Source organism: Trichechus manatus, unplaced genomic scaffold (assembly GCF_000243295.1).
Source record: "Trichechus manatus latirostris isolate Lorelei unplaced genomic scaffold, TriManLat1.0 scaffold00005, whole genome shotgun sequence".
Classification (NCBI taxonomy): Eukaryota; Metazoa; Chordata; class Mammalia; order Sirenia; family Trichechidae; genus Trichechus; species Trichechus manatus.
The window spans coordinates 16,657,980-16,685,626 of record NW_004443941.1 but is presented as its reverse complement, the minus strand read 5'-3'; the positions used below and the strand labels follow the sequence as shown (position 1 = coordinate 16,685,626).

Genomic DNA, 27,647 nt, shown 5'->3' with positions numbered 1-27,647 from the left:
ACACAAAGGTACTTAATGATGAATGTCATGGTGGATGTAAAAGTATGAAAACTATACTGAATATTGAACTTGTCAAAGATGTTATTTTACTTGGAAACACAATCAACACCCATGGAAGTAGCAGTCAAGAAATCAAATGATGCGTTGCATTGGGCAAATCTGCTGCAAAGTCCTCTTTAAACTGTTAAAAAGCAAAGATGTCACTTTGAGGACTAAGATGTGCCTGACCCAAGCCATGGTATTTTCAATCATCTCATATGCATGCAAAAGCTGGACAATGAATAAGGAAGACTGAAGAAAAATTGATGCCTTTAAATTATGATGTTGGTGAAGAATACGAATATACCATAGACTGCCAGAAGGATGAACAAATCTGTCTCAGAAGAAGCACAGCCAGAATGCTCCTCAGAAGTGAGGACGGTGAGACTTCGTCTCATGTACTTTGGACATGTTATCAGGAGGGGCCAGTCCCTGGAGGAGGGCTTGGCAGAGTGTCAGTGAAAGAGAGGAAGACCTTCAATGAGATGGACTGACACAGTGGCTGTAACGATGGGCTCAAGCATAGCAACAATTGTGAGGATGGCACAGGACTGGGTAGTGTTTCTTTCTGTTGTACACAGGGTCACTATGAGTCGGAACAGACTGGATGGCACCTAACAACAACAACATATCATTAACTAGTTTGCTTTGTTTTAATTAAAACATTACTATTTCAGAGAATCTTAATTCTACGGGACTGTGGAATTTTTGTAGCTACAGTAGAAAAGCAACATCTTAAAATGCTAAGGGATAATTTCACTATACCAGTTTCAATGCAAAATGGCCTAGGCCTAGTGAATTTCACGCTGCTTCTGCAGAATTGTGAAATAAATGCAAGGCTGTGAACAAAAAAAGCAGCTCTTCTATAACCACAGAAGAAAAAGACAGAGTATATAAGATGTGATTACAGTATGATGGAGATTTTGATATGTGACTTGTGGAATCAGAGTAAAAATAGGTATACCATGAACAAGCAGCCCTGATGGCACAGTGGTTAAGTGTTCAGCTGCTAACCAAAAGGTCAGCGATTTGAACCCACCAGTCTCTCCACTGGAGAAAGATGTAGTAGTCTGCTTCTGTAAAAATTACAGACTTGGAAACCATATGGGGCAGTTCTACTCTGTCATACAGGGTAGCTATGAGTTGGAATTGACTCAATGGTAAGGGTTTGGTTTTCGTTTATACCTTGAACTCCCAGAATTTATCTGTTGGCTACTGCTAGCTTTGACAGATATACGCAAGGGGCTGAACTAGTGAAAAATATCTGATGTGGCAAGAAGCAGCTCTTTTCCATGTCAACCTTATTTAAATTCTATTAGTGATACTAATGCACTCAATGGTTACCATCTGCTCTTCACTTTAGATTTGCAATATTAAAGATGATAATGTGAATTGTTACAATAGTTTTCTTAAATGATGTCTTCCCCTCTGACTGATTACTTAAAGCTATGTGAACCCAAACATTTTCTATACTTGACAACTTTATACACTTGTGTCTCCTTGTTCTTGCTGAGTTGGACTGGATGGCCAATTAAACTCAAGATTCTGTGATCTTCAGCCACAGACGTCTTGTCTCACCTTAACAAAACTTCTGAACAGATGTTAATATCCACTCCCACAAAGCTGACGCATTCTTCTACAATACTGTCCAGTGTTGCCTTAAGTAAAATCTGGGATACATCATGCTGAAAAGACAAAGATCAAATATCAGTCAAAAGTGAAAGAGATCCAGTTCTTGGACTGTTCCATTACTCTGTCTCTATTACTGGTAGTTGGCTAAGACACACCATGGTAAGTTTCCTCATTTCTCTTAAACACAGTTAGCAGATGTAATTGAGCTGAGCTTAAGGAATGTGTTTTCTTTTTCTTTAAGGTCATACACATGACTTGTCTACACCAGTATCATCAGTATTTTTCTCTTTTCTGAAATTGTTTGGAGCAGTGGTTCTCAAACTTTAGCTTGTATCAATATCACCGAGAGGGCTTGTTAAAACAGATTTCTGGGCCCCACCCCTAGAGTTTTTCATTCAGTAGCTCTAGGGTGGGGCCTAAAAATATGCATTCTAACAAATTGCCAGGTAATGCTGTTGCTGCTGATTCTATGACCACACTTTGAGAACTACTGGCCCAGATCATTCATTCATACCTTGTATTGTTACCTTCACTTGCTTACGTATTTTGTTCCTTAGCTCTTCTTAAGAGTAGAAAACATTAATTATGATAGGATGTAGTATAATAATACTCCATAAATTTGATAGAAAACCAAGCTATCATGTTTCATCAAATCAAAGGTAGTACTGCTTATAAGAGGGAATTGCTGAGTGGCGCAAACAGTTAAGCACTGAACTACTAGCCAAAAGGTTGGTGGTTCTAACTCACCCAGAGGTGCCTTGGAAGACAGGCCTGGTGATCTGCTTCTGAAAGATCTCAGCCTTGAAAACCCAATGGAGCACAGTTCTGCTCTGCACACATGAGGTCACCATGAGTAGGAGTCTACATGATAGTAACTAGCAACAACACCACCACTGCTTATAAGAAGCACCATTATTTTATGTATCTCCAAGAAAGAAAATACACTGCCAATTAACTCATGACATGATGCTTTCTTATTACTTAGAATTTTTAGTTTTTAAATAGTGAATGAGTTCTTTTAGAATTAAAAAGTTTTTTTTTATAACCATATAGCATACATGAATAAAAAGAAAAATATAAGCAATATAAGTTGGTGAAGGTATTTCTAAAATCTCTTGACATTCAGTGTCCAACTCTTCTTACTTTCCCACTCAGAGCTGCAGATGTCCAATGTTTTCCATGCGGCATTGTCCTTTATGCTATCAACTGCGTTGGTACTGCAGCATTTCTTACAAGAGTAATCCTCTATTGTCTCTGGGATTTTCTTCTGAGCTTCAGAAGCTCATTCTGTAAGGTTGACAGTTGTTGCTGTTGTTGTTGTGTGCTGGTGAGTCTATTGCAATTCATAGTGACTATACAGGATGGAGTGGAACTGGCTCATAAAGTTTACTAGGCCTTAATCCTTACGGGAGCAGATCATCAGGTCTTTTCTCCCATGGAGTACCTGGTGGGTTTGAACTGCTGACCTTACAGTTAGCAGCTGAGCGAAGAGAAGCCCTAGCTTAATTTTAACAGGAAGGTATCAACAGAAGAGATTTTGGACTGCAACCACACTACTCTCCCTTCCTTGTTGTTGTTAGGTGCTGCCAAGTCAGATCCGACTCATAGTGTCCCTATGTACAACAGAACAAAACACTGCCCGGTCCTGCATCACCCTCATAATGGTGCTATGTTTGAGCCCGCTGTTGCAGCCACTATGTCAATCCATCTCATCAGGGTTCTTTCTCTTTTTCGCTGACCCACTACTTTATCAAGTATGATGTCCTTCTCCAGGGATAGGTCCCTCCTGATAACATGTCCAAAGTACATGAGACGAAGTCTCTCCATCCTTGCTTCTAAGGAGCATTCTGGCTGTACTTCTTCCAAGACAGATTTGTTCGTTCTTCCATGGTACATTCAATATTCAAAGGTATCAATTCTTCTTCCGTCTTCCTTGTTCATTGTCCAGCTCTCATATGCATATGAGGCAATTGAAAAGACCATGGCTTGGGCCAAGAGCGCCTTGGTCCTCAAAGTGACATCTTTGCTTTTTAACACTTAAAGAGGTCTTTTGCAGCAGATTTACCCAATACTATGCATTGTTTGATTTCTTGACTGCTGCTTCCATGGGCGTTGATTACGGATCCAAGTAAAATGAAATCCTTGACAACTTCACTGTTTTCTGTTTATCATGATATTGCTTATTGGTCCAGTTGTGAGGATTTTTGTTTTCTTTATGTTGAGGTATAATCCATACTGAAAGGAGGTAGTCTGAGATCTTCATCAGTAAGTGCTTCACATCCTCTTTGCTTTCAGTAAGCAAGGTTGTAGCATTTGCATATCGCAGATTATTAATGAATCTTCCTCCAATCCTGATGTTGAGTTCTTCTTAATATTGTCTGGCTTTTTAGATTATTTGCTCAGCATACAGATTGAATAAATATATGGTGACAGAATACAACCCTGCCACACACCTTTCCTGATTTTAAACCATGCAGTATCCCCTTGTTCTGTTCAAATGACTGTCTCTTGGTCTATGTACAGGCTCCACATGAGCACAATAAAGTGTTCTAGAATTCCCATTCTTTGCAGTGTTATCCATCATTTGTCATGATCCACACAGTCGAAAACCTTTTCACAGTCAATAAAACACAGGAAAACATCTTTCTGGTAGTCTCTGCTCTCAGCCAAGATCCACCTAACAACAGCGATAATATCCCACATTCCATAACCTCTTCTGAATCTGGCTTAAATTTCTGGCAGTTCCCTGTTGATGTACTGCTGCAACTGTTTTTGAATTATCTTCAGCAAAATTTTACTTTTGTGTGATATTAATGTTATTGTTTGATAATTTCCACATATTGTTGGATCGCCTTTCTTTGGAATGGGCACAAATATGGATCTCTTCCAGTTCGTTGGTCAGGCAGCGGTCTTCCAAATCTCTCGGCATAGACAAGTGAGCACCTCCAGTGCTACATTTGTTTGTTGAAACATCTCAATTGGTATTCCGTCAATTCCTGGAGCCTTGTTTTTTGCCAGTGCCTTCAGTATAGTTTGGACTTCTTCCTTCAGTACCATCAGTTCTTGATCATATGCTACCTCCTGAAATGGCTGAATGCTGACCAATTCTTCTTGGTACAGTGACTCTGTGTATTGCTTCCATCTTCTTTTGATGCTTCCGGTGTCGTTCAATATTTTGCTGACAGAATCCTTCAATAATACAACTCAAGGCTTGAATTTTGTCTTTAGTTCTTTCAGCTCGAGAAATGCTGAGTGTGTTCTTTCCTTTTGGTTTTCTAACTCCAGGTCTTTACAAATTTCATTATAGTACTTCACTTTGTCTTCTTGAGCTTCCCACTGAAATGTTCTGTTCAGCTATTCTACTTCATCATTTCTTCCATTCACTTTAGCTACTCTACATTCAATGTAAGCTTCAGAGTCTCTTCTGACATCCATTTTGGTCTTTTCTTTCTTTCCTGTCTTTTTAATGACCTCTTGCTTTCTTCATGTATGATGTCCTTAATATCATTCCACAACTTGTCTGATCTTAGGTCATTAGTGTTCAATGCGTCAAATCTATTTCTAAGACAGTCTCTTAATTCAGGTGGGATATACTCAAGATTGTACTTTGGCTCTTGAGGACTTGTTTTAATTTTCTTCAGCTTCATCTTGAACTTGTATATGAGCAACTGATGGTCTGTTCCACAGTCGGCCCTTAGCTTTCTTCTGACTGATGATATTGAGCTTCTCCATCATCTCTTTCCACAGACGTAGTTGATTTGATTCCTGTGTATTCCATCCAGAAAGGACCATGTGTACAGTAATCATTTATGCTGTGGAAAAAAGGTGTTTGCAATGAATAAGTCATTGGTCTTGTAAAATTCTGTCATGCAATCTCTGGTGTCATTTTTATCATCAAGGCCGTATTTTCCAACTACTGATCCATCTTTTTTGTCTCCAACTTTCACATTCCAAACACCAGTAATTATCAAAGCATCCTGACCCTGCATGTTTGCTCAATTTCAGACTGCAAAAGTTGATAAAAATCTTTAGTTTCTTCATCTTTGGCATTATCAGTTGATTTATAAATTTGAGTAACAGTCGTATTAACTGATCTTACTAGTAGGTGTATGGATATTATCCTATCACCGACAGCACTGTACTTCAGGATAGATCCTGAAATGTTCTTTTTGATGATGAATGCGACACCATTCCTCTGCAATTTGTCATTCCTGGCATAGCAAACCATATGACTGTCCAATTCAAAATGGCCAATACCAGTCCATTTCAGCTCACTAATGCCTGGGATATCGATCTTTATGCACTTCATTTTTGAGGACTTCCAATTTTCCCTGATTCATACTTTGTACATCCCACTTCCAATTATTAATGGACATTTGCCACTGTTTCTTCTCATTTTGAGTCATGCCACATCAGCAAATGAAGGTCTTGAAAGCTGGACTACAACCATGTCATTAAGGTCAACTCTACTCTGAGGAAGCATCTCTTCCCCAGTCATCTTCTGAGTGCCTTCTAACATGAGGGGTTCATCTTCTGGCACTTTATCAATGTTCTGCTGCTATTTGTAAGGTTTTCACTTGCTTTTTTTTTTTTTCTTTTCAGAAGTAGACCACCACATCCTTCCTCCTAGTCTGTCTTAGTCTGGAAGCTTTGCGGAAACCTGTCCACCACGGGTAACTCTGCTGGTATCTGAATACCGGTGGCATAGCTTCCAGCATCACACCAACATGCAATTTGCCACAGTACGATGAACTAACAAACGAGTGGTGGATCCCGTCTTTATAGTCCTTAAATGATATATTGTTAAATGGTTTCTTAAGTAAAACAGCAAGGGGTTTGCAGTTTGGTCATGTTTGCAAGATTAACAACCAAGTTTACACAGAAACTACATTATGATTTACCAGAGAGCCAAGAGCAACTGTAAACCAAACATGTTGCTGTCCAGTTGATTCCAACTCATCAACCCTATAGGACAGAGAAGAACTGCCCCATAGAGTTTTCAAGGAATGGCTCATGGACATAACAAGCTGCTGACCTTTTTGTTAGCAGCCTGATCTCTTAACTACTGTGCTACCAGGGCTCCAGAGCAACTGCTGGACACCATTAATTGTAAGATACATTCTGATTTCAGAGACGTTAAAATGTGATAAAACATGCATCCTAACATTGATGAAATGCAGTAGTTAAAAGTAAATATTTGTTGACTAATTGAAGCCCGATTACCACAATGAATACTTCATAATACATTTGATGTTATTCCTAATCCTACAATTAAGAATCCTCTAGTTGTTGTTTGAAGAGCCCTGGTGGTGCAGTGGTTAAGTGTTCAGCTGCTAACAAAAGGTCTGTGGTTCGAACCTACCAGCTGCTCTGCAGGAGAAAGATGTGGCAGTCTGTTTCCGTAAAGATTATAGCCTTGAAAACCCTATGGGGCAGTTCTACCTTGTCCTACAGGGTTGCTATGAGTCGGAATTGACTCAACAGCAATGGGTTTGTTGTTTTTTCTTAAGTTGTTGTTTGGAGTCTCTAGGTGGTGCAACTAATGCGCATGGCTGCCAACCAAAAGGTTGAAGGTTCAAGCCTGCCCAGAGGCACTTCAGAAGAAAGGCCTGCCGATCTACTTCTGAAAAACCAGCCACTGAAAACCTATAAACACAGTTCTACTCTGACATACATGGGGTCATCATGAGTTGGAGTCGACTCAATGGCTCCCTACTATTGCTGAACAATTAAAATCAATTATTATTAAGGGGTTGCAGTCTGCTATATATTTTGTGATCCAAGTTGATATGTACACTTTATGTCAGATATGAGAGGCAAGACAGTTTTATGGAGGATTCTTTTTGTATGATTTAAATATAACTTACATGTACAACTAAATGAGATATACAAACGTAAAAATATGTTGTTGTTCAATACAAATTAAACTGGAAAAAATTACAAAGGCATGAAAAATGACAGAGGTGTAAATATGAACAAAAAATATCAGAGTTATTAAAAATTGTTACTGATAACAGTTCTAATTGGAGTCATTAACTTGTTCATTGCAATACTCCAGCAACCAAAGAAATTCCACCAAATCTCATGGATAAATTAAAAATGAAGCAAAAGCTGACAGTTTTATTAAACAAAGCTCACTGATTAGCTAGGTTTTCGAAATAAAAATTTTCAGACACTGGCGCTAAGTAGACTCACTTATTATATGACATCAAAGTTTAACATTATGCTTTAAAGTACATGTGAACTCATGAACTAGATTCAACTTTTTTTTCACTTGAAAAACAATCTCTTGGCATTTTTAAAATTTTAATTTTGAAATCATTTAAATTTTAGAAAAAACTTCCAAAAACAGTAAAAAAAACTTCCTTGTTCCCTTCTCTCAAATAAATACTTCATTGTAGTTCTAAAGAATAAGGACATTGTCATATATAACCATAGTACAATTATTAAAATCAGGAAATATTATTATCTAACTAATGCACAGCTCATACTCAAGTTTTATCAATTGTTCCTTTATAGTGCTTTTGTCCCAGTTCAGAATCCAATCCAGGCCCAACAATGCATTTAGCAGTCTTATCGTTTTGTATTCTGTGCTAGGCATCTTCCAAAAGACTTCCCAATGAGCTCTACCTCCTGATATTCATGAGCCTGTGCAATCCTTCCCCTTGAGTGTGGAGTCCATTGATGATTCTTGTCTGAATCAATTGTTACTAAGATCATTATACCACATAGAATCACCGATTTGGGTGAAATAGTATTTTCATTCTTGACTCAATTAAAATTTAAAAGAACAGGCTCAACAGTGTACCACATATGCTCATGGCATTGTCTTACTGTGTTCTAGACTGGAACAAATTCATGAACATCCTATACCTCTATATTAAATTAAATATTTCCTAATTTTGTATCTGGGGATTTAAAAAAATACATATTTAAATATAGAAAAGAACAGCATCTAACTCTATCATAGGTAGTAAGAGTAAGTATTGTTTTGAAAAACTTTTAATTTGGATATATGTTTAATTGTATAGAGAAACATAATAGATGTAGAGAAACGTATGCATAATGGTTGTCCTGGTCTTGATATAAAATGTGTTTCCTACTGCACGTCCTGGCGAAAAGGTATGAAAGACAACAGTCTAAGCCAATCATGGTGGTCTCATTCCACTTACTCAATTATGGCAAATGAAATGTGAAAGTCAATAAGCTGGGGGCTTCAGAAAAAGAGTTCACTGCTCTTAAATATGTTGTGTTGCTGTTAGGTACCATCAAAGATGATTTTGACTCATAGTGACCCCAAGTGACAAGTAGAACTGCCCCAGAGGGTTTTCTTGGCTGTAATCTTTACGGAAGCAGATCGCCAGAACTTTCTCCTATGGAGCCGCTGGGTAGGTCTGAATAGCCAACCTTCCAGTAAGCAGCCAAGAGCTTAACTGTTGTGCCACCATGGCTGCCTCCTTTATAAAGAGATGGTCTCTTCTTTGATTCAATTAGGACTCCTGGAATGAGGGCAAGCATTGTGTCATGTGATAGGACTAGCCTGAGGACAAAGCTGATACACTGAGCATGGCAGGTGGCACAGATGGAAAGGCTCTGGCTCTTCATGATTGATACTCTTCAGCTCCTGAATTAAAGGTAACCAGTTCTTGACTCACTCTTCCTCTGGGTTTCTTGTAATAGAATTTTCCTATTGTCTATATCACTTTGAATTGGAATCTTCTGATGTTTTTCTAATTGGGGACCCAAAGTTCCATATTATCTTCACAATAATGTCTCTGACATGAAGGCAGAGGCATTCATTTTGTCATTCTAAAAAAAATCTCCAAGCAACTATTATATACCAGAAACTGGGCTAGGTGTGCTAGGTGCTGAAAGTATGAGAAAGAAGCTCAGCAGATTTGCTGAAAGCTGAGATGTACCACATCATGCTTACTTGGCTCTTTCTCCACAGACGTGCTCTGCCAACCAGGGGTTAGGGTGGGAAGAAGATGGGGGATGGCCTAGAGGGTATACACACAGACCATTCAGGAGGGTGTAAGAGGCCCCAGGACTGACTTGTACCAATCCCCAACGACTTGATACCAAAAATTGAATTACTATGTTTTTAAAATGAAGTTACCTAACTCTGAATTTTCGAGCAAGTTATCTGAAATGAGCCATTTTGAATTAGACAATCATAAGCTCTACTATGCCAGAAATGACAACTTGAAGCAGAACAGCACTGCATTCATCGTCAAAAAGAACATTTCAAGATCTATCCTGAAGTACAACACTGTCAGTGATAGGATAATATCCATAGGCCTAAAAGGAAGACCAATTAATATGACTATTTTTCAAATTTACGCACCAAGCACTAAGGCCAAAGACGAACAAACTGAAGATTTTTACCAACTTCTGCAGTCTAAAATTGCTCAAACGCGCAATCAGGATGTGATAATTACTGGTGATTGGAATGCGAAAGTTGGAAACAAAGAAAAAGAAACAGAAGTTGGAAAATATGGCCTTGGTGATAGAAATGATGCCAGAGATGACATGATAGAATTTTGCAAGACCAATGACTTCTTCATTGCAAATGCCTTTTTTCACCAACATAAATGGCTACTATACACATGGACCTCGCCAGGCAGAATACACAGGAATCAAATCGACTACATCTGTGGAAGGAGATGATAGAAGAGCACAATATTATCAGTCAGAACAAGGCCAGGGGCCGAATGCGCAACAAACCATCAATTGCTCATATGCAAGTTCAAGTTGAAGCCGAAGAAAATTAGAACAAGTCCATGAGAGCCAAAGTACAACCTTGGGTATATCCCACCTGAATTTAGAGCCCATCTCAAGAATAGATTTGACACACTGAACACTAATGACCGAAGACCAGATGAGTTGTGGGATGACATCAAACATGAAGAAAGCAAAAGGTTATTAAAAAGACAGGAACGAAAGAAAAGATCAAAATGGATGTCAGCAGAGACTCTGAAACTTGCTCTTGAATGTTGACTAGCTAAAGCAAATAGAAGAAATGAAGTAAAAGAGCTCAACAGAAGATTTCAAACGGCAGCTCGAGAAGATGAAGTATTATAATGAAATGTGCAAAGATCTGGGTTTAGAAAACCAAAAGGGAAGAGTATACTCGACATTTCTCAAGCTGAAAGAACTGAATAAAAAATTCAAGCCTAGCACTCTAATTATGAAGGATTCTAAGGGCAAAATATTGAATGATGCAGAAACCATCAAAAGAAGATGGAAGGAATACACAGAGTCACTGTACCAAAAAGAACTGGTCGACGTTCAACCACTTCAGGAGGTAGCATATGATCAAGAACTGATGGTATTAAAGGAAGAAGTCCAAGCTGCACGGAAGGCATTGGTGAAAAACAAGGATCCAGGAACCGACAGAATACCGATCGAGGTTTTCAACAAATGGATGTAGGGCTGGAGGTGCTCAGTCGTCTATGTCAAGAAATTTGGAAGACAGCTACCTGACCAACCAATTGGAAGAGATCCATATTTGTGCCCATTCCAAAGAAAGGTGATCCAACAGAATGTGGAAATTATCAAACAATATCATTAATAACACACGAAAGTAAAATTTTGCTGAAGATAATTCAAAAATGGTTGCAGCAGTACATCAACAGGGAACTGCCAGAAATTCAAGCTGGATTCAGAAGAAGACGTAGAGTGAGAGATATCATTACTGATGTCAGATGGATATTGGGTGAAAGCAGAGAATACCAAGAAGATGTTTACCTGTGTTTTAATGACTATGCAAAGGCATTTGACCATGCAGATCATGACAAATCATGTATAACATTGTGAAGAATGGGAACTCCAGAATATTTAATTGTGCTCGTGAGAAACTCGTAGAGAGATCAAGAGGCAGTCATTTGAACAGAACAAGGGGATACTTTGTGGTTTAAAGTCAGGAAAGGTGTGCGTCAGGGTTGTATGCTTTCACCATACTTATTCAATCTGTATGATGAGCAACTAATCTGAAAAATTGGACTATATGAAGAAGAACATGGTGTCAGGAATGGTGGAAGACTCGTTAACACCTGCGATATGCAGATGATACAACTTTGCTTGCTGAACTCGAAGAGGACCTGAAGTTACTTACTGCTGAATATCAAAGACTACAGCCTTCAGTATGGATTATACCTCAACATAAAGAAAATAAAACTCCTCACTGGACCAATAAGCAGCATCATGATAAACAGAGAAAACACTGATGTTCTCAAGGATCTCAATTTTACTTGGATCTGCAATCAATGTCTATGTAAGGAGCAGTCAAGAAATCAAACGATGTATTGTACTGGGCAAATCTGCTGCTGAAGACCTCTTTAAAGTGTTGAAAAGCAAAGACGTCACTTTGAGGACTAAGGTGTGTCTGACCCAAGCTATGATATTTTCAATAGCCTCAAATGCATGCAAAAGCTGGACAATGAATAATGAGGGCTGAAGAAGAAATGATGCCTTTGAATTATGGTGTTGGAGAAGAACACTGAATATACCATGGTCTGCCAGAAGAATGAACAAGTCTGTCTTGGAGGAAGTACAGCCAGAGTGCTCCTTGGAAGCGAGGATGGTGAAACTTGGTCTCACGTACTCTGGACATGTTATCAAGAAGGACCAGTCCCTAGAGAAGACCATCATGCTTGGTAAGATAGGAAACCAAAAAAACCTGATTTCAACTCATAGCAACCCCATAGGACAGAGTAGAGCCGCCATACAGGGTTTCCAGGCAGCAGGTGTTGGATTCAAACTGCTGACTTCTAGGTTAGCAGCCGAGCTCTTAAAAACACTGCATCACCAGGACTCTGGTAAGATAGAGAGTCGGCAAAAAAGAAGACCCTCAACCAGATGGACTGACACAGTGGCTGCCAACAATGGGCTCAAACATAGCAACAATTGTGAGGATGGCGCGGGACTGTTGTTTCGTTCTGATGTACATAGGGTCACTATGAGTCAGAACTGACTCAACGGCACCTAAGAATAACAGCTAGACACAAGCTTAAGAAGCCTTGGTGGTGCAGTGGTTAGGTGCTCAGTTGCTAACTGAAAGGCCAGTAGTTTGAATCCACCAGTTGCTCCATGGGAGAAAGACGTAGCAGTCTGCTCCTGTACAGATTAACATCCTTGGATACCCTGTAGGGCAGTTCTACTCTGTCCTATAGGGTAGCTATGAATTGGAATCATGTCAACAGCAACTGTTTTTTTTCGCACAAGCTTGCTAGTTAGCTGCCAGTTTGGTTCTCAATCCCTAATTATGAACAGAGGACACTGAACCTGCCTTAAAAAGTTTCCTGTGATGATCAAAATTTAAATAAAGTATATAACAACTTTATGAACCATGAAGCTACAAAATGAATCTTTTCATATGCTATCATAATAGTCCAGTGTTTAAATTTTAATGTAGTTAGGCTTTCATTCTGTGTCCCTAGTAGGTGCTCTTATGTCCCCTAGTGGATATAGTTCGACACGGTAGAGGAAAGAGAAGGGCAACACTGGCTAAATAGAGGTCCAGAAATCCTAAATGCCTGCTTTGCCACATACCTTTCCAAACGAATGCCTCCCACTATCTAATTTACCATAAACAAAGAAAAACCTTAACACATCTGAACTGGACCACACCTATCTGCCCCATGTGTGGTCACATATAGAGCCTGGGCTAAAACATAATCCTGGCTCATGACATACACACTAACAAATGCCCACCAATTAGCCACACATTTTGACCTGGCATAACACAAAGGAGTCGGCGTTTCCACTGTAAATCTCTATTTTTAGAGATTTATGGCTTAGTCATAAAAGTGGACTTCAGAAAAACTTAGGGTGCAAATATTTAGTCATGAGAGAGAATTTACCCTTCCAATAAATTAAAAGTAAACCTGTATATAGAAAATCTGATCTGAAAACTATGGTTTGTGTGTATGTGTGTTTAAGAGAGAGAGAAAAACAGAGAGAACTCTTTGTGTACAGAAATTATGACACCCTAGTGTTTAAACTGTTTGACTATTTATGGGGGCAGGAAAAGTTGGGATAAAAGGGGATATTAACATAAAGAAATAAAAAGGGACTTTCCCAGAAATTGTAGAAACAAGGTTCCTTATTAATATTTCCAGAAGTAAATTCTTAAAAATACATTTTCTCCCTTCCTTAATACACATAACATACATGTATGTGGCCACACACGCAGCCAGATATGAATTAGCTTCCACTCCATTATTATTATAGACAGTAAACTTTTCCAAATTAGACCTGAGGAAAACACTGCCAGCGCAGGATCCACAATAATGTGTTCCCACTGAGTAGGAGCATTAATATGGAAAGGGAAGATTCCCTGTTGCTTGCCTGTCCCTGCCTCCACACGACTATGGCATCAGAGAGACCAGGAGCCTCGCGTGGTCTCACACGATCACTCCATACTAGCCTCCTGCAATGGTGGGACTGAAGACTGGGTTCCAAAACTCTGCCCCCCAAACCACCTTCACCCCATTTCCTATTTTACTTTTTATCCGTAGTAATTATTACCATCTGGTGTCCACAGGTCTGTGTGTGTTGGTGTGTAAATAAATATTTGTTTTGTTCACTGCTGTATCCTAGCACGCAGTTAGGTGCTCGATAATTATTTGTTGAACAAATGAACAAACAAGTGAATAGAGCATAGTAAAAGAAGTGGGTAGGAAGAAGCTTGTAATATTCAAATAACTAAAAATAAGTTGGTGAGGCTCGAGAAGCCTGCTGAGGAAGGGAGTGAACAGATAGGATTAGGCTGGTGAAGTGAGCAGGGCCTGGATCACACAGGACCACGTAGGCCACAGTAAAGAGTTTGCCAGAATTGTGCCACTGGCCTCCAGATTCTCTTATAAATAGTTTATGGTAGGTTCTAGGTCATAAAGAATTCTTATTAACTGAGATCTTAGACAGACTTGTGAGATCCTGAGCAGAAGACCCAGCTAAGCTCTGCCAGTACTCCTCATCCAGGGAAACTGTGAGATAATAATGTGTGTTGTTTTATGCTGCAACAGAAAACGAATACAACTATCTGTGCTTATTCCAATGCCCACTGTTCGATTACTGGATGACTTTTTTAAGTATCAAGCCCAATTTCAATTCACCACATAGCTAACATCAGCAATATATATATTTTTAATATGGTCTCTTTTTTGTAAAGTTTGAATTCTTTGTCTTGGAATAATTTATTAAGATAATTTTCCTATGTCACCTTTCTAAACCATTCCCATTGTTGTCTAAATAGATTTAAAGGCGAGTAAATGAAAAGTAAACTTTCTAATGCTTATAAGAATTTATTCATTCATTCATAAATGTTATAAATATTTATTGGGTTCCTGCTTTGCTCCTGGCCCTGTTCTAGGTGATGGAAGTACAGCAGCAAACAGATAAGACATATAATTAAGTTGTCGTCAAATCGATTACCACACACAAAATTAAATAAACATAAAAATTAAAATTTCTATAATGAAGGAAATAGAGTAATATGATAGCCAAAAGAGTTGGAGGTGGTGTCATGGATTGAGTTGTGTCCCCCCAAAATATCTGTCAGCTTGGCTGGGTCATGAGTCCCAGTGTTGTATGATTGTGTAATCTGATGTGGTTTCCTTACGTGTTGTAAACTCTATTACTATGATGAGATTATATGTGATCTCCTTATGTGTTGTAATTCTAAAATCTGATGTGATTTCCTTACGTGTTGTAAACTCTGTCACTGTGATGAGGTTATACTGATGAGGTTGACAAGATTAGATAGTGTCTCGATGCAATCTCTTTTGAGATATAAAAGAGAGAAGTGAGCAGAGACACATAGGAACTTCATACCACCAAGAAAGCAGCGCCGGGAGCAGAGCGCGTCCTCTAGACCTGAGGTTCCTGCACAGAGAAGCTCCCAGACCAAAGGAAGACTGATGACATGGACTTTCCTCCAGAGCTGACAGAGAAAGCGTTCCCCTGGAGCTGACGCCCTGAATTTGGACTTGCAGCCTACTGGACTGTGAGAGAATAAATTTCTCTTTGTTAAAACATTCCACTTGTGGTTATTTCTGTTAGAGCAGCACTAGATGACTAAGACAGGTGGCTACCTGGATGACTGGGAATTGACTCTTTGAAGAGATACATTAAAACTGACACTTGGAAGATGAGAAGGAGTCAACAATGCAAAGAGCTACAGAAAGAACGTTCCAGGCAGAAAGTTTTCAGTGCAAAGGCCCTGAGGTAGGAACAAACTACAATGTTCATGAAACTGAAAGGAGAGCAGTGTGACTGGGACATAATCGGGAAGGGAGTGGAGTGGTCAGAAATAAGGCTGGAGACGTAGATGCAGATCTCATGGGCCTCCATGGCAAGGCCCTTGGATTTTATTCTAATGACAATGGGGACAGGAACATGATCTGACATACATCTTTGAAAGATCACGCTGTAGAAAGTGGATTGAAAAAGACAAAAGCAGAAGCAGGGAATCCTGGTAAGAGATCTCTCCATGTAGCGGGTTGGAGATGACCGCTGTCTCGACTCAGGTGATAGGGATGGAGAGAAGATAGAAAGAAGCAGGAGGAGTTGATATTGGAGGATGATGAAGCAAAAAGAAGAAATCAAGGATTTTAAATAAAGATAAATTTTTAAAGAAAATAGGTCTAGATACAGCTTTACTAACTGGGTAGACGGTGATACCACTAATAGAAATAGTGAAGGACGGAAACAGTTCAGTGTTGTTGTTGCTGTTTGGACGGGGAAGGTTAATGGAGGGAGGTCAAGAGTTCTTTTCTATACATGTTAAGTTTGAGAAGCTTATTAGACTTTCATACTGAAAGGTCAAGTTGACAGGTGAACATAGGGAGTTTGGCATTCAGGGGAACGACCTACGGTGAAGCATTGAATGTACAGTCTGGAGGAACATAATAAACATCTAAAATCTCGGGAGGGTGTCAGACTGTGGGTACAGGATCCAGCAACAACCGGTAAGAGAAGTGGAAATGTGCCTGTTGTAAGCAGCCAAATAAATGAGAAACTGAATGCAACTTTTTTTGCAGTTGCTGTATGTAAATAACTCTGAAATTCATCAAAAAGGGGGGACTTGTTTTTTAAGGAGTGCTGCTTTCAGAATCTTTCTTATGTAGATCTAGTGGTTTCCACTGGATAAGGTGCTTAATCTTTAATGACAGGGACTCCATAAGTAAATATCTGTGACAGGGCTGAATTTCTAGGTGAGAATTCATAATTTGGTATAGTTGTTATTAACATAAGTGGGCAAAATACAAAGTATTTCAGAGGATCTAAACTAAACTATCAAAGCTCTTCAAAATCCCTGTGTAAGAAACCCCATTTTACAGTAATAATACCAGAAAATATTTGTATAGTGTCTACTAGGTGTCTAGAATTTTACTAAGATAACTTAATTCATCCTCACAACCCTGTGGGGGTAGGAACTATTATCATCTCCATTTTACAGCAGAGAAAACGGAGGCACAGAGAGGTTAACTAAGTTACCCAACACCAGTCAGTATGTAGCTGAACTCAAGCTTTTGAACACTATGCCTCTTTGTTTCTGGTAAGTAAAGTAGTATCACTTGATCTAGCAATGCACATTCTAGTTCTCTTGCTTGGGTTGCAAAGAAAAGTGACTTACTTTACCTATGTTATTTTTTAGAAGAAAATTTCATAATAATCAGGAACACAACTTTGTAAGAAAATATTTTCTATTCACACCTTACCATGATTAAAAATGGTCTGACAAAATAGATATAATTACACTATTCTTATTACAAACCATATGTGTATGATATGTATATGATTTGTCATCCCACTTGGAGCAAAGGAGAATGAAGACACAAGGAAAATATTAGCCCAAGAGACTCCAGGACCACATAAACCAGAGAATCCACCATCCTGAGACCAGAAGAACAAGATGGTGCCTGGCTACCACCAATGACTATCCTGACAGGGAACACAACAGAGTCCTGGACAGAGCAGGAGAAAAGTGTGAAGCAGAACTCAAATTCACGTAAAAAGACCAGAATTAATGGTCTGACAGAGACTGGAGGAATTCCCGAAACTATGGCTCCCGGACGCTCTGCTGCCCACTCTTCAGACAAAGATTACACAGGACTATAAAACAAAAAATAATACACATGAGGAGTGTGCTTCTTAATTCAATCAGATACATGAGACCAAATGGGCGGCTCCTGTCCAGAGGCAGGATGAGACGGCAGGAAGGGACAGGAACTGGCTAAATGGATACAGGGAACCTAGGATGGAAAGGGAGAGTGTGCTGTCATATTGTGGGGACTGCAACTAACATCACAAAACAATATGTGTATAAATTTTTGTATGAGAAATTAACTTGAGCTGTAAACTTTCACCTAAAGCACAATTTAAAAATAAAGCACACACACACACAAACATGCTGTGACACTGTGAAAAAAAATAAAATTTTGATAATAATCAGGAACACAATTTTGTTTGGAAGACAACATTTACTATTCACAGCTTATCAATATTAAAAAATGGCCTGACAAAATAGATATGCTTTTAAAATTCTGTATCACATTGTTCTTATTACAAATCATATGTAAGTGGTAACAGCATCTATACAATCTCAGAAAATAAGAAAAAAGGAGATTTCTGGAGAAACTGCACAGCAACTTGCTTTGACAGGGTACTAGTCTTTCCCACTATAAAACTATAATTTACTTTCTCCTGTTCCTTTCCCCTCTAATTTTTCTATCCTTCTGTCACTAAGAGGGATCAATTGTATCATTTTATTTGACACACTGAAAATAATTATGATTTCCCACTTAACCAGCTCAGCTATAAACGACAGATGCATTTCTTTCCCAGAGGAAACTTGACTGCTTTGGGACATCCCCATTGCTGGTTGGTTTCTTTACAGTGGAGGTTAGGATGTGAAAATGCACATGAGAGTCAGAGGAAAAGGAATATGTTCCTTCAACTGGTGGTTTTCCCTCCTTCCCCTTCTGGGTAATTTTATTAGTCTCGATGAGGTTCCAATGGTGATTTTAAACAACTGCATTTTTTTTAAGGTCATGGAAAAAGCAAACATTTTATGATTACCACCTTCCTTTCCTTGACAACAGCACAGGAGAAAAGAATGATGCTCAAAGGTCTTTATTAGAAATCTCAAAATTTTAGGCCTAGGAAGGACTATTAGAGATCATATAGTATAAGCCTTCAGTTTGCAGAGGAAAAAATCCAAGCACAGAGAAATTAGATGGTGTGATTAAAGCTGGGATAGTCTTTCTGTGTTATTGGATCTTCCACCACAAATAAAGGGAATTTGAGTATCTTCAGTTTGGTTTTTCTATAACCTCATTTCAAAAGACAACAAATTTCATTTTATTCAGAGCTGGGGGTCCTGATGGTGTTTGAGGTATGGGTTCTAGTTAATAGGAACATAGCTGCATCATTGGCAAACACCAGAGGACACTAAAAGAAGTCCAAGCTGAAATTAATTAATTGAGATGCAGCATGATGAAGTACAATGGTTCCCAAATGCTACTTCATTACAGAGTTTGCAGTGGTCAATGGCAAAATGAGAAAAATAAAGAACAATGTGATAAATTTTTCAAAAAGATAAATTTATTCAATTTAAACAACTGTCCTTTACTGTATAGTTATGACCTCCCTACTTTTTTGGTGCCAACATAGTCCCTTCTTTTTTAAATAGTAGGGTCTTTGTATGTGACAAGGAAAAATTTTAGAAATACGCCAGTTCTCCATAAGCCCACTGCATTAGTTACCTATTGCTGTGTAATAAATCACTCCAAATCCTAGCAGCTTAAAACAACCATAAAGCCATCCCTAATAAGTACTTCATAAATACTAATTGTTTTCTTTGTGATTGTTAGGACATGCCTTTATTGTAATGTCTCACTTTGAGAAGGCTGTTTTCATATCAACTTGTAATACAATAACGCTTTGTGTAATGTGAAATTTCCACTGTGAAATCATTAGGCTTACTATATTATTATGATATCACTTCTAGATGATTTTGGTAAAGAAATGATCAATTTTTTCATACTTCCAGTCATGGAAATGTTCTGGGCAGACCTGAAATGGAGGTAGACTGCTGGTAAGTTGTTTTGTCTCGGGTTTTTTTCTTTCTTTCTTTCTTCTTTTCCCTGAGAATCACTTTTAACTTCCCAGGGAAACTTTATAATAACTTAGTTTATAATGAATTCTTTTTGTTAATATGTTTTTCAAGAAAAATATCTAATACTATGTCAATAAATGGACAAAAGACCATATTAAAATAGTTTAAAGTTCTTGATACTTCTCTTTTAGTTAAAAAAATAATATGCAAATACTAGTTGGCATCATATTCAGGATAATTCAGTATGCTTTTTCTAGATTTTCTCTAACTGTATCCCAAATGCTCATCTGCACCTTAATCAGAAGCTACTCAAGTGGAGAAACTCCTTTGATGTCAGTAAGAACAAGGAAAGCCTCTGTCCCTGTGACTGCTCAGAGCTCAGCCAAGGCAAGCTTCTGGCCTAAAACCATGGTCAGAAGTCAGTCATAAAAAATGATGAAAAACTGCTCAGAAACTTTGTGAGAGGATGAACATGAAAACCAGAGGATGAAAGAACACGGTCAAATTTGCTCTCCATTTTAGGAACTCAAGGCAAGACAAAAGTCATCCTGGGAATAGTAGAAAATGTTTCCACTGCCTTTACCGAATGTAAAACAAGCATTTAAGGTTTCAGGCATTCAAGAGTGACAATTGTCTTTCAGACAGTTGGACACGACCTGAAAAACATTTGTTGGAATAAATGGAATGTGCCTTGGCTTCTGTGGTTAACATTTCTGGGACTCAGCTGAAACAAGATTCTGGCTTAACACTTATATGGCTTTCGTCACCCCATAAACATTAACATTATTGATGCAAGACTGTCACTTGAAATATTTTACCCATATCCTCCACTGCAAGGAATTTTCTTTTTACCCATTTATCTCTAGTGACAAATTCGTGGCACTTACAAATTTAAAAGGCTGTCAAAATCTAATAATGAAATCTTGAGAGGAGTCATGTGGGGCACAGATCAGAAAGAACCAAAATTAATTTCAGAGGATTTACTACATAGGATAGGGGTCACAATAAGGCAAATTTCTTGCTTCAGTGTGAAATGTACAGAAGAAATACTTTCCCAGAGGTAAAGAAAAAGCAGAAAAGGAGTTAGTGCTAGTCAAGCCACGGAACCAAGTCAGAAACACAGAACAGAAGCCAATGCGCAGACAGCAGATAACTGCATAATGTCAGAGACTTAAATCTATGACATGGCCCACCTTTGTTTTAATAATGGCTATTACTAAAAGTCATAGTCTCTATGAGTCGGACTGACTCGATGGCAATGGGTTTGGTTTGGTTTTTGTTACTAAAAGTCAGACATACTTTTCAACTACTGATAACTCACCTAGGGATCTTTTTTGATTTCAGTAGGAACTGAATTTAAAGGCTTGAGTTCTAAAACTTTTCCCCAGTAAAGTGTAACAAAAATGGTTTAAAAAGAAAAACAGGTCAGGGCTTTTTTCCTTGCCAAATCTTCTATAATGTACCAGCACTGGAGAAAGTTCAGTGGCTGGGAGCAGACACGTGCGTCAAGGCCTTAGTCTTGAGGAAGAAAGGCCAAAAGAAGGAACTTGTGGGCTGGTGCATTCACGGAGGGGACACTTTTGAGGGGGGAGCTCATAAGTCAGAACACCTAGAGGCTCTGGCTTGGGAAATGTCAGAGATCATGCTGGATGAGACCAGGTTAGATAAGACACAGGCAGTAATTCAAAGTCATACCATAAACAGCTACCTTCTGAGAGAGACAAAGAGTCAACATGTGAAAGAGTGATTCCCAGCAGCTAGCTTCACACAGGAGGTGGCCTCCTGGACAGCATGCCATGGGAACATCAGCCAAGTGCTTAGTACAGAGAACAATATTTATACCAAGTTTCCATGGTAAGTACCAATATTTCCTGTCCATATCTTAACGCACAATGTATAATTAAAAATAAAATATCACGGTCTATTGTTTAATAAAAGTATAAAGAATACGAAAACCTTATCTCCTTCTGTTTGTGATGTGAATAACAAGAATGGCAGTTATTACCAAGTCCTCTCCTCAGTAAACAAACTGCATGGTCAGAGAGTTCTGGGGATGGTAAAGTAGAATCGTTATATGTGCAACTTCACTATTAAGAGTACAGACTTGGAACCCAGGTAGCCTCAGCTTCAATTTTTGGCTCCACTACTAACAGATTCTTAACCTCTTTGAGCTTCAGCCGTTTCATCTGTAAAATGGGAAAAATAATGGCACATAGCCTTAAAAACTATGAGAATTAGGTAAAATGATTCATGTTAGTTTTACTGTAAGCCTGGCATATAATAAGGGCTCAACAAATGCTAACGGTTATGATCAACATCATCATCACCACCCCCACCCCACCATCACCATTATCATACCTGGGTGAGCAAAAAAGAAGGCCTGAGTGGGGCATACTATTTTACTATTATGACAAAGCTGTTCAGCATTAGGAACGTGCTGTAAAAATAAGATATTTGCATCTCAGAGGTCTGGAAGCTTTCATAAATGTATGAATCAGATCAGGTATAAGCCAGCTAGGGGTAGAGGCTTGTGCTCTCTCCTAAATTATTTTAAAATTTGGTGCTGGACAAACAAAATCCTCTGCTGGTGGAACTGTGCCTGTAGGTAACTATTTTTCACCTCCAGAACTAGGACCATTATTTAAGCCTTCGAACAACCCTGAAAGAAATCAGAAAACAGGATTCTTGGATTCCAATGTGTTACTACTGTTTTTTTCTAGGTTTCTCATTTGATAACCCCTTTTTTCTCCCAGAGAATAGAAGTTACACATTTTAATTATAGCAAATTAGTGAAGTGTCCAAATGCATAAAAGAGAAGAATAATACATATAATCTTATTGCCCAAGGGCAACTCTTCTTAACTTTAGGATATTTCCTTCAATTTTTCCTAGGCATATTTTTCTGTGTAATACAAATATGAATCCAGCTTTTAGACTGAATATTTTCACATTTTATTAAACAGTCTTTGGAAACTTGATTTTAAATAATTGCAGATTATTCAATTATATAAATGATTGCAGATTATTCTATTATATAGGCACATTTTAATTAACCCAGTCTATTTTTACTGCACATTTTCTTTCTGCTTTTCTAGTTTTCAACTATTATAAGTAACACTGTAAGAACAACTTCATGCACAAGATTTAAAAATTAATTTGCTTTGGTAGAACAGATCCTCTCCACCAAAAGAATTAATTGGTTAAAACAAAGGTGGACATTTTAGGGTTCTTGATACATATTGCCAATCTGCACACTGAAACAGTCATATCAGTTTACACTCCCCCAGGACACAGCAAGGCCTTTTTGGCTATCTGTTCATCAACCTGGATATTCTCAACACATATGTCAACCTAAGAATCCAAAATTGGTCCTCATACATGATCAAAATAAGAGCATCAACCTTGGATATTCTTAACACATATGTCAACTTAAGAATCCAAAACTGCTCCTCACACATGATCAAAATAGGCGAAATGAATTTAAATACTCATTTAAAAAGTTGTTTTGATTCTGAAATTAATGTCACTGTGATTTCAGACTTACATTACTTTTATTTATAATATGTTGTAAAGTTGTATTAATCCTCTGAAAATCTTAACATCAATTCAAATGGATATATATGATTTTATATCAATTATCTCAGCTATTGGGAAGCAAAACTAGGGTGGGATACTAAATCCCAGGGATAATATTAAAGCTACCACTGTGGCCAATATTTTTGACTAACTTCAACCCTGGATTTCTCTCTTTCGCACAGCTATGAGAATAAAAATCCAAGTGTTGTATCTCCCAGCACCACCTGCAGAGGTCACACTGCCCAGGACTAGCCTACGTCCTTGTGGATGGGCGACTGAGCCTAACCTCTAGCAACCTAAAGAGCACAGCAGCAGCAATAACCCAACTGCAGTTAATGCCAGGGCTTCCGACTGGTTCCTTCAGGCTCAAACCCTGCAGAGAACTTTCATTTCTAACAAGTTCTCAGGCTGGTTAAAGACCAGTTCGAGGCTCAAAATTTATTATACATAAGCATCACCTGGGGATCTTGCTAAATTGTAGGTTCCGATTCAGTATACCTGGAGTGGAAATGCAAATTGTCAGCAGGGGTTCAAACCGATTCGAAGCCCTGGTCAATATAAACTGGGTAAGCATCCTGAGTCAGCTATTTCAATTAAACTTGCAGGCGTGTGAGCTGAGAGGGTAAAGATTGATCAGGGCTTCAAAGAGGTGATCAGGATCTATAGTGATTATGTGGCCTGCTCGCCGCTGCCTTAAGACTGGTGAAACTAGGTACCATGTATAGATGTTCAGGGTTAACAGCCCCATGTAACATGACAAATACTGTCCAAAAATCTGGACGTGAAACTAGATTGTTACATTTCCCAATAGATAGCATGGGACCACAGAAAAAAGCATAGGTCTAGAATATCAAAACTTCCTCTTCATCACATAAGTGTTATAAGAGAATCAAATACAAGAACACCTGGGCATCTGCAAAATTAAAAATCATTATCAGTAGCTATCATTATAAATCAGTGCATTCTGAAGCATTAGTTATTAGTTAAGTACAACAAGATGATACTGAATTCAAAGGTCCTTAAGGGCAGGCCTGGATCATGTTCTTCATAATTCCCTCAGTTAACAGCACACTGCCCTTGAAATTGCAGGTATAATTATCTGTTGAGTAAATGAATGAATAATAGTAACATACTATATTTGCATTAGGGACTTCCTGGATGGCACAACCAGTTAAATTCTTGGCTACTAGCTTAAAGGCTGGCAGTTTGAACCTACTCAGAGGCACCTCAGAAGACAGGCCTGGCAATCTTCTTCTGAAAGATCACAGCCTTGAAAACCCTGTAGAGCAGTTCTACTCTGCACACATGCAGTTGCAACAACAACATATCTGCATAGAAACCAGTTGCCACTGAGTCAATCCTGATACATGGCAACCCCATGTGTCTCCGAGTAGAACTGTGTTCCACAGGGTTTTCAAGGCTGTGATCTTTCAGAAGATCACCAGATCTTTCTTCCAAGGCATCCCTGGGTGGGTCTGAACACCCAGCCTTTCAGTTAGTAGCCAAGTGCTTAACTGTTTGTGCCACCCAGGGACTCATTTTGCAAAATTTTTTGAAAATATTTTCATATAATGAATGAATTTATAGTCCGAGTAGCAACATGTCTCCAAAAATTTTAGATTTTAGATACTGGGGGAAAAAAAGCCAGTTACAGTATTCTTGGAATTTGTGTACTTTGTAATGTTAACCGTAAAATAAGAAGTTCTTCTCATTATCATTATGTCATAAAATGAAGTACTGTCCTCGTCCATTAGAATTTAGATATTCAAGGGAGGGAACATGAGAATGACTATATACGTCAATTAAAGCAATTACAGAACAGAAAGATGTTGGGATGAATATCCATCAAGTTAGTTTTAGGACACATAAGAAGCATCAGAGTTTCGGAGGGAAAAAAAGGCAAAAGTGCCCTATCTTGGCTGAGTAGCACTATTAAATTCAGATGCAGGGTTCTATTTAGTTTGGACAGGTCCCAGCCACAGAACAAAGTCAGTCTGTCTTAGTACCATAACTGAATTCTACAAGTTAACAGCTTTTCATGAAAAGCTGCCATTTCAAAATGTCAATCAAATCTGAGCGTAAGTGGGAACTCCTGCAGAAATAACCAGCTGCAGGTTTGAAAAACATTTTTCACTGAAAGTGGAAACACAAAAGATATTTGAAAGGGATCTCTTTTCATTCCTCTAACAGCAGACGGCCATTTTCACAACATCAAGGACAGAAAACAGAGGACAAAGCCGCAAATAATGTCCTGAAAGGACTATTTGCAAGAGTGATGACTGATTCAAGTTACAAATGACAGAATTATTGGCAAATGGGAACTCATTAATATGAAATTGTTTCTCATTAAGTGATCATAGTCTTCAGACCACTTTTTTAATTGCACTTGAATGATCATGCCATACAGAATGAAATGTAGCCTCAAGTTTATGACATTTATTTTCAACTTCTTTACAGTAATTGATGATGGTACTCCCTGACTTTTATGGAGGGGAAAATCCACCAAATCTGGTTTATGAACACATAGAAAAGAAACATTATTTCATTTTTCAGAAAACCAAAGATAATAAAATACTATACATTAATATTGCACCTTTCTTCCAAGAAAAAGAACCTTGTAAAGGAATTACATGATAAAAGGAGACTAAACAATAGAGTATTCAATATGATATACTATGAGAGTTCATGGAGAAGAGAGAGAGGACTCACTCAGGAAGATCCACATCAGAAAATAGACTGTAGAGATTTGCCACTATGCTATATTCTCAGAGGCACACAACAGCATGAAGACTGATCAGAAAATAGCCTTTTAAAATTGTTCCACAACCTTAAGAAAGTGGTACAGCACAAAGATTCTCTAAACATTTTCTTTTTACACTCAACCAATCTTCTTTTTAAATTTGTTGCCAGCCAACAGGAGAGTTTAAGTTCACGGAAATGATGACTCCTCTTAACATCAATGCAGTTTACCTGTCTGTGCAGCAGAGATGATATCAATGCTGATATTCTGTTGTAGAAACCAAAGGTAAAATCAAAACTGTAGTTTAAAAGGCACTACCTATACTACAAAGTTCTATTTTTGAGCTCCCAGAGTTAACCAATTTTCATTTATTTGGATGATTCAGAGAACCTGTTTGAGCTTTGTTTATATATTTACTATATCCCTTATTGTTGTCATTCAAAAATGAAAGCAAAAAGATACTTAGAAATTAGACTGCCCACTACCACCCCCAAATAAATGCTACAAACTGATCAAACCCAAACTTGCTTTTATACGGTATGGGATAATTCAGGGATTTTGTTGACACAAAATTTGCCATTATCTAACTCTAGAGCAGATTTATTTGAGTAGGCACAGTCTAATTAACATATCTCTTGGCCAAATTGTGACTCTCTGGTTTCACACATCTTTATCTGCCTGGAAACTTCTCTTGGATTCATAATCAGTAACACTGGAGCCCCTAAATCTAACAATATTTGTGATATTTGTATATAAAATTAAGCAAAGATATACTAAATCTCACCAATCTCCCTTAATCTTTCCAAAACAGCCACAATTCACGTTCAGCTATATACAAATCAGATTCTCCACTAAAAAGAAAAATATTCTTCATCCTAATTTGAGTAAATGAATTTGGTTTTAATATATGTGTTTCCAAATATGAGTTAGTTAAGTCTTGGCACAATGATGTCTTTGCTTTACTCTAAGAACTTTTCACTTAGTACTGTAGCATCCATAGATCTTCCTAAGAGAGTAACCAACAGATAATTCTGAATGTTTTTAATTCTTACATTCAAACAGCTGTATGAGGTTGAAGGGCTTGTTAAAAAAAATTGGTGGTGGGGGTATGAGTTGGTTACCAGTTGTCACCCAGAGATAACAGTTACTTTTATTGGGGTATTACAAATGCAAATGGTTAATGCGGTATAAACTGTATACTTGGTTTTAGTTAGAATGTCTAAAGCTATCACACAAGGCATTCATCCGCATTCCCTGTTTATGGGAATGAAATATGTAGTCATTTGAAGTCCACAATATGTATACTGTGTTTGTAATAACTGCAGATTTTACAAGCACATTATTCTTTCCATTAGGATTAAAACCTCACCGAACAGCAATTTGTGAAAGAATTCTAGCAGGGCCCGGAGCCCAGAATTCTGACCTCTGATGAGATGCTTGGCAGCAACAAACTCTAGGTCTAGGCAAAACATCTGGTTTGAGTTAGACTTCCTGAAAAAATAGCCCCTGTACTGGGGAAACTGGTATTCACTCAGCT

At 38.2% G+C, this 27,647-nt stretch overlaps 1 protein-coding gene across 2 annotated transcripts in view; it reads right to left on the bottom strand.

The window, feature by feature from the left end:
* The window catches only part of SRBD1 (S1 RNA binding domain 1), a 246,975-nt gene that overhangs the window by 35,091 nt on the left and 184,237 nt on the right, over positions 1-27,647 (bottom strand). For both annotated transcript variants that reach the window (XM_023735454.1, XM_023735462.1), the window contains one exon: positions 1,618-1,724. In XM_023735454.1, coding sequence (XP_023591222.1) covers positions 1,618-1,724 — 107 coding nt within the window. The remainder of the gene's footprint in view (positions 1-1,617; positions 1,725-27,647) is intronic.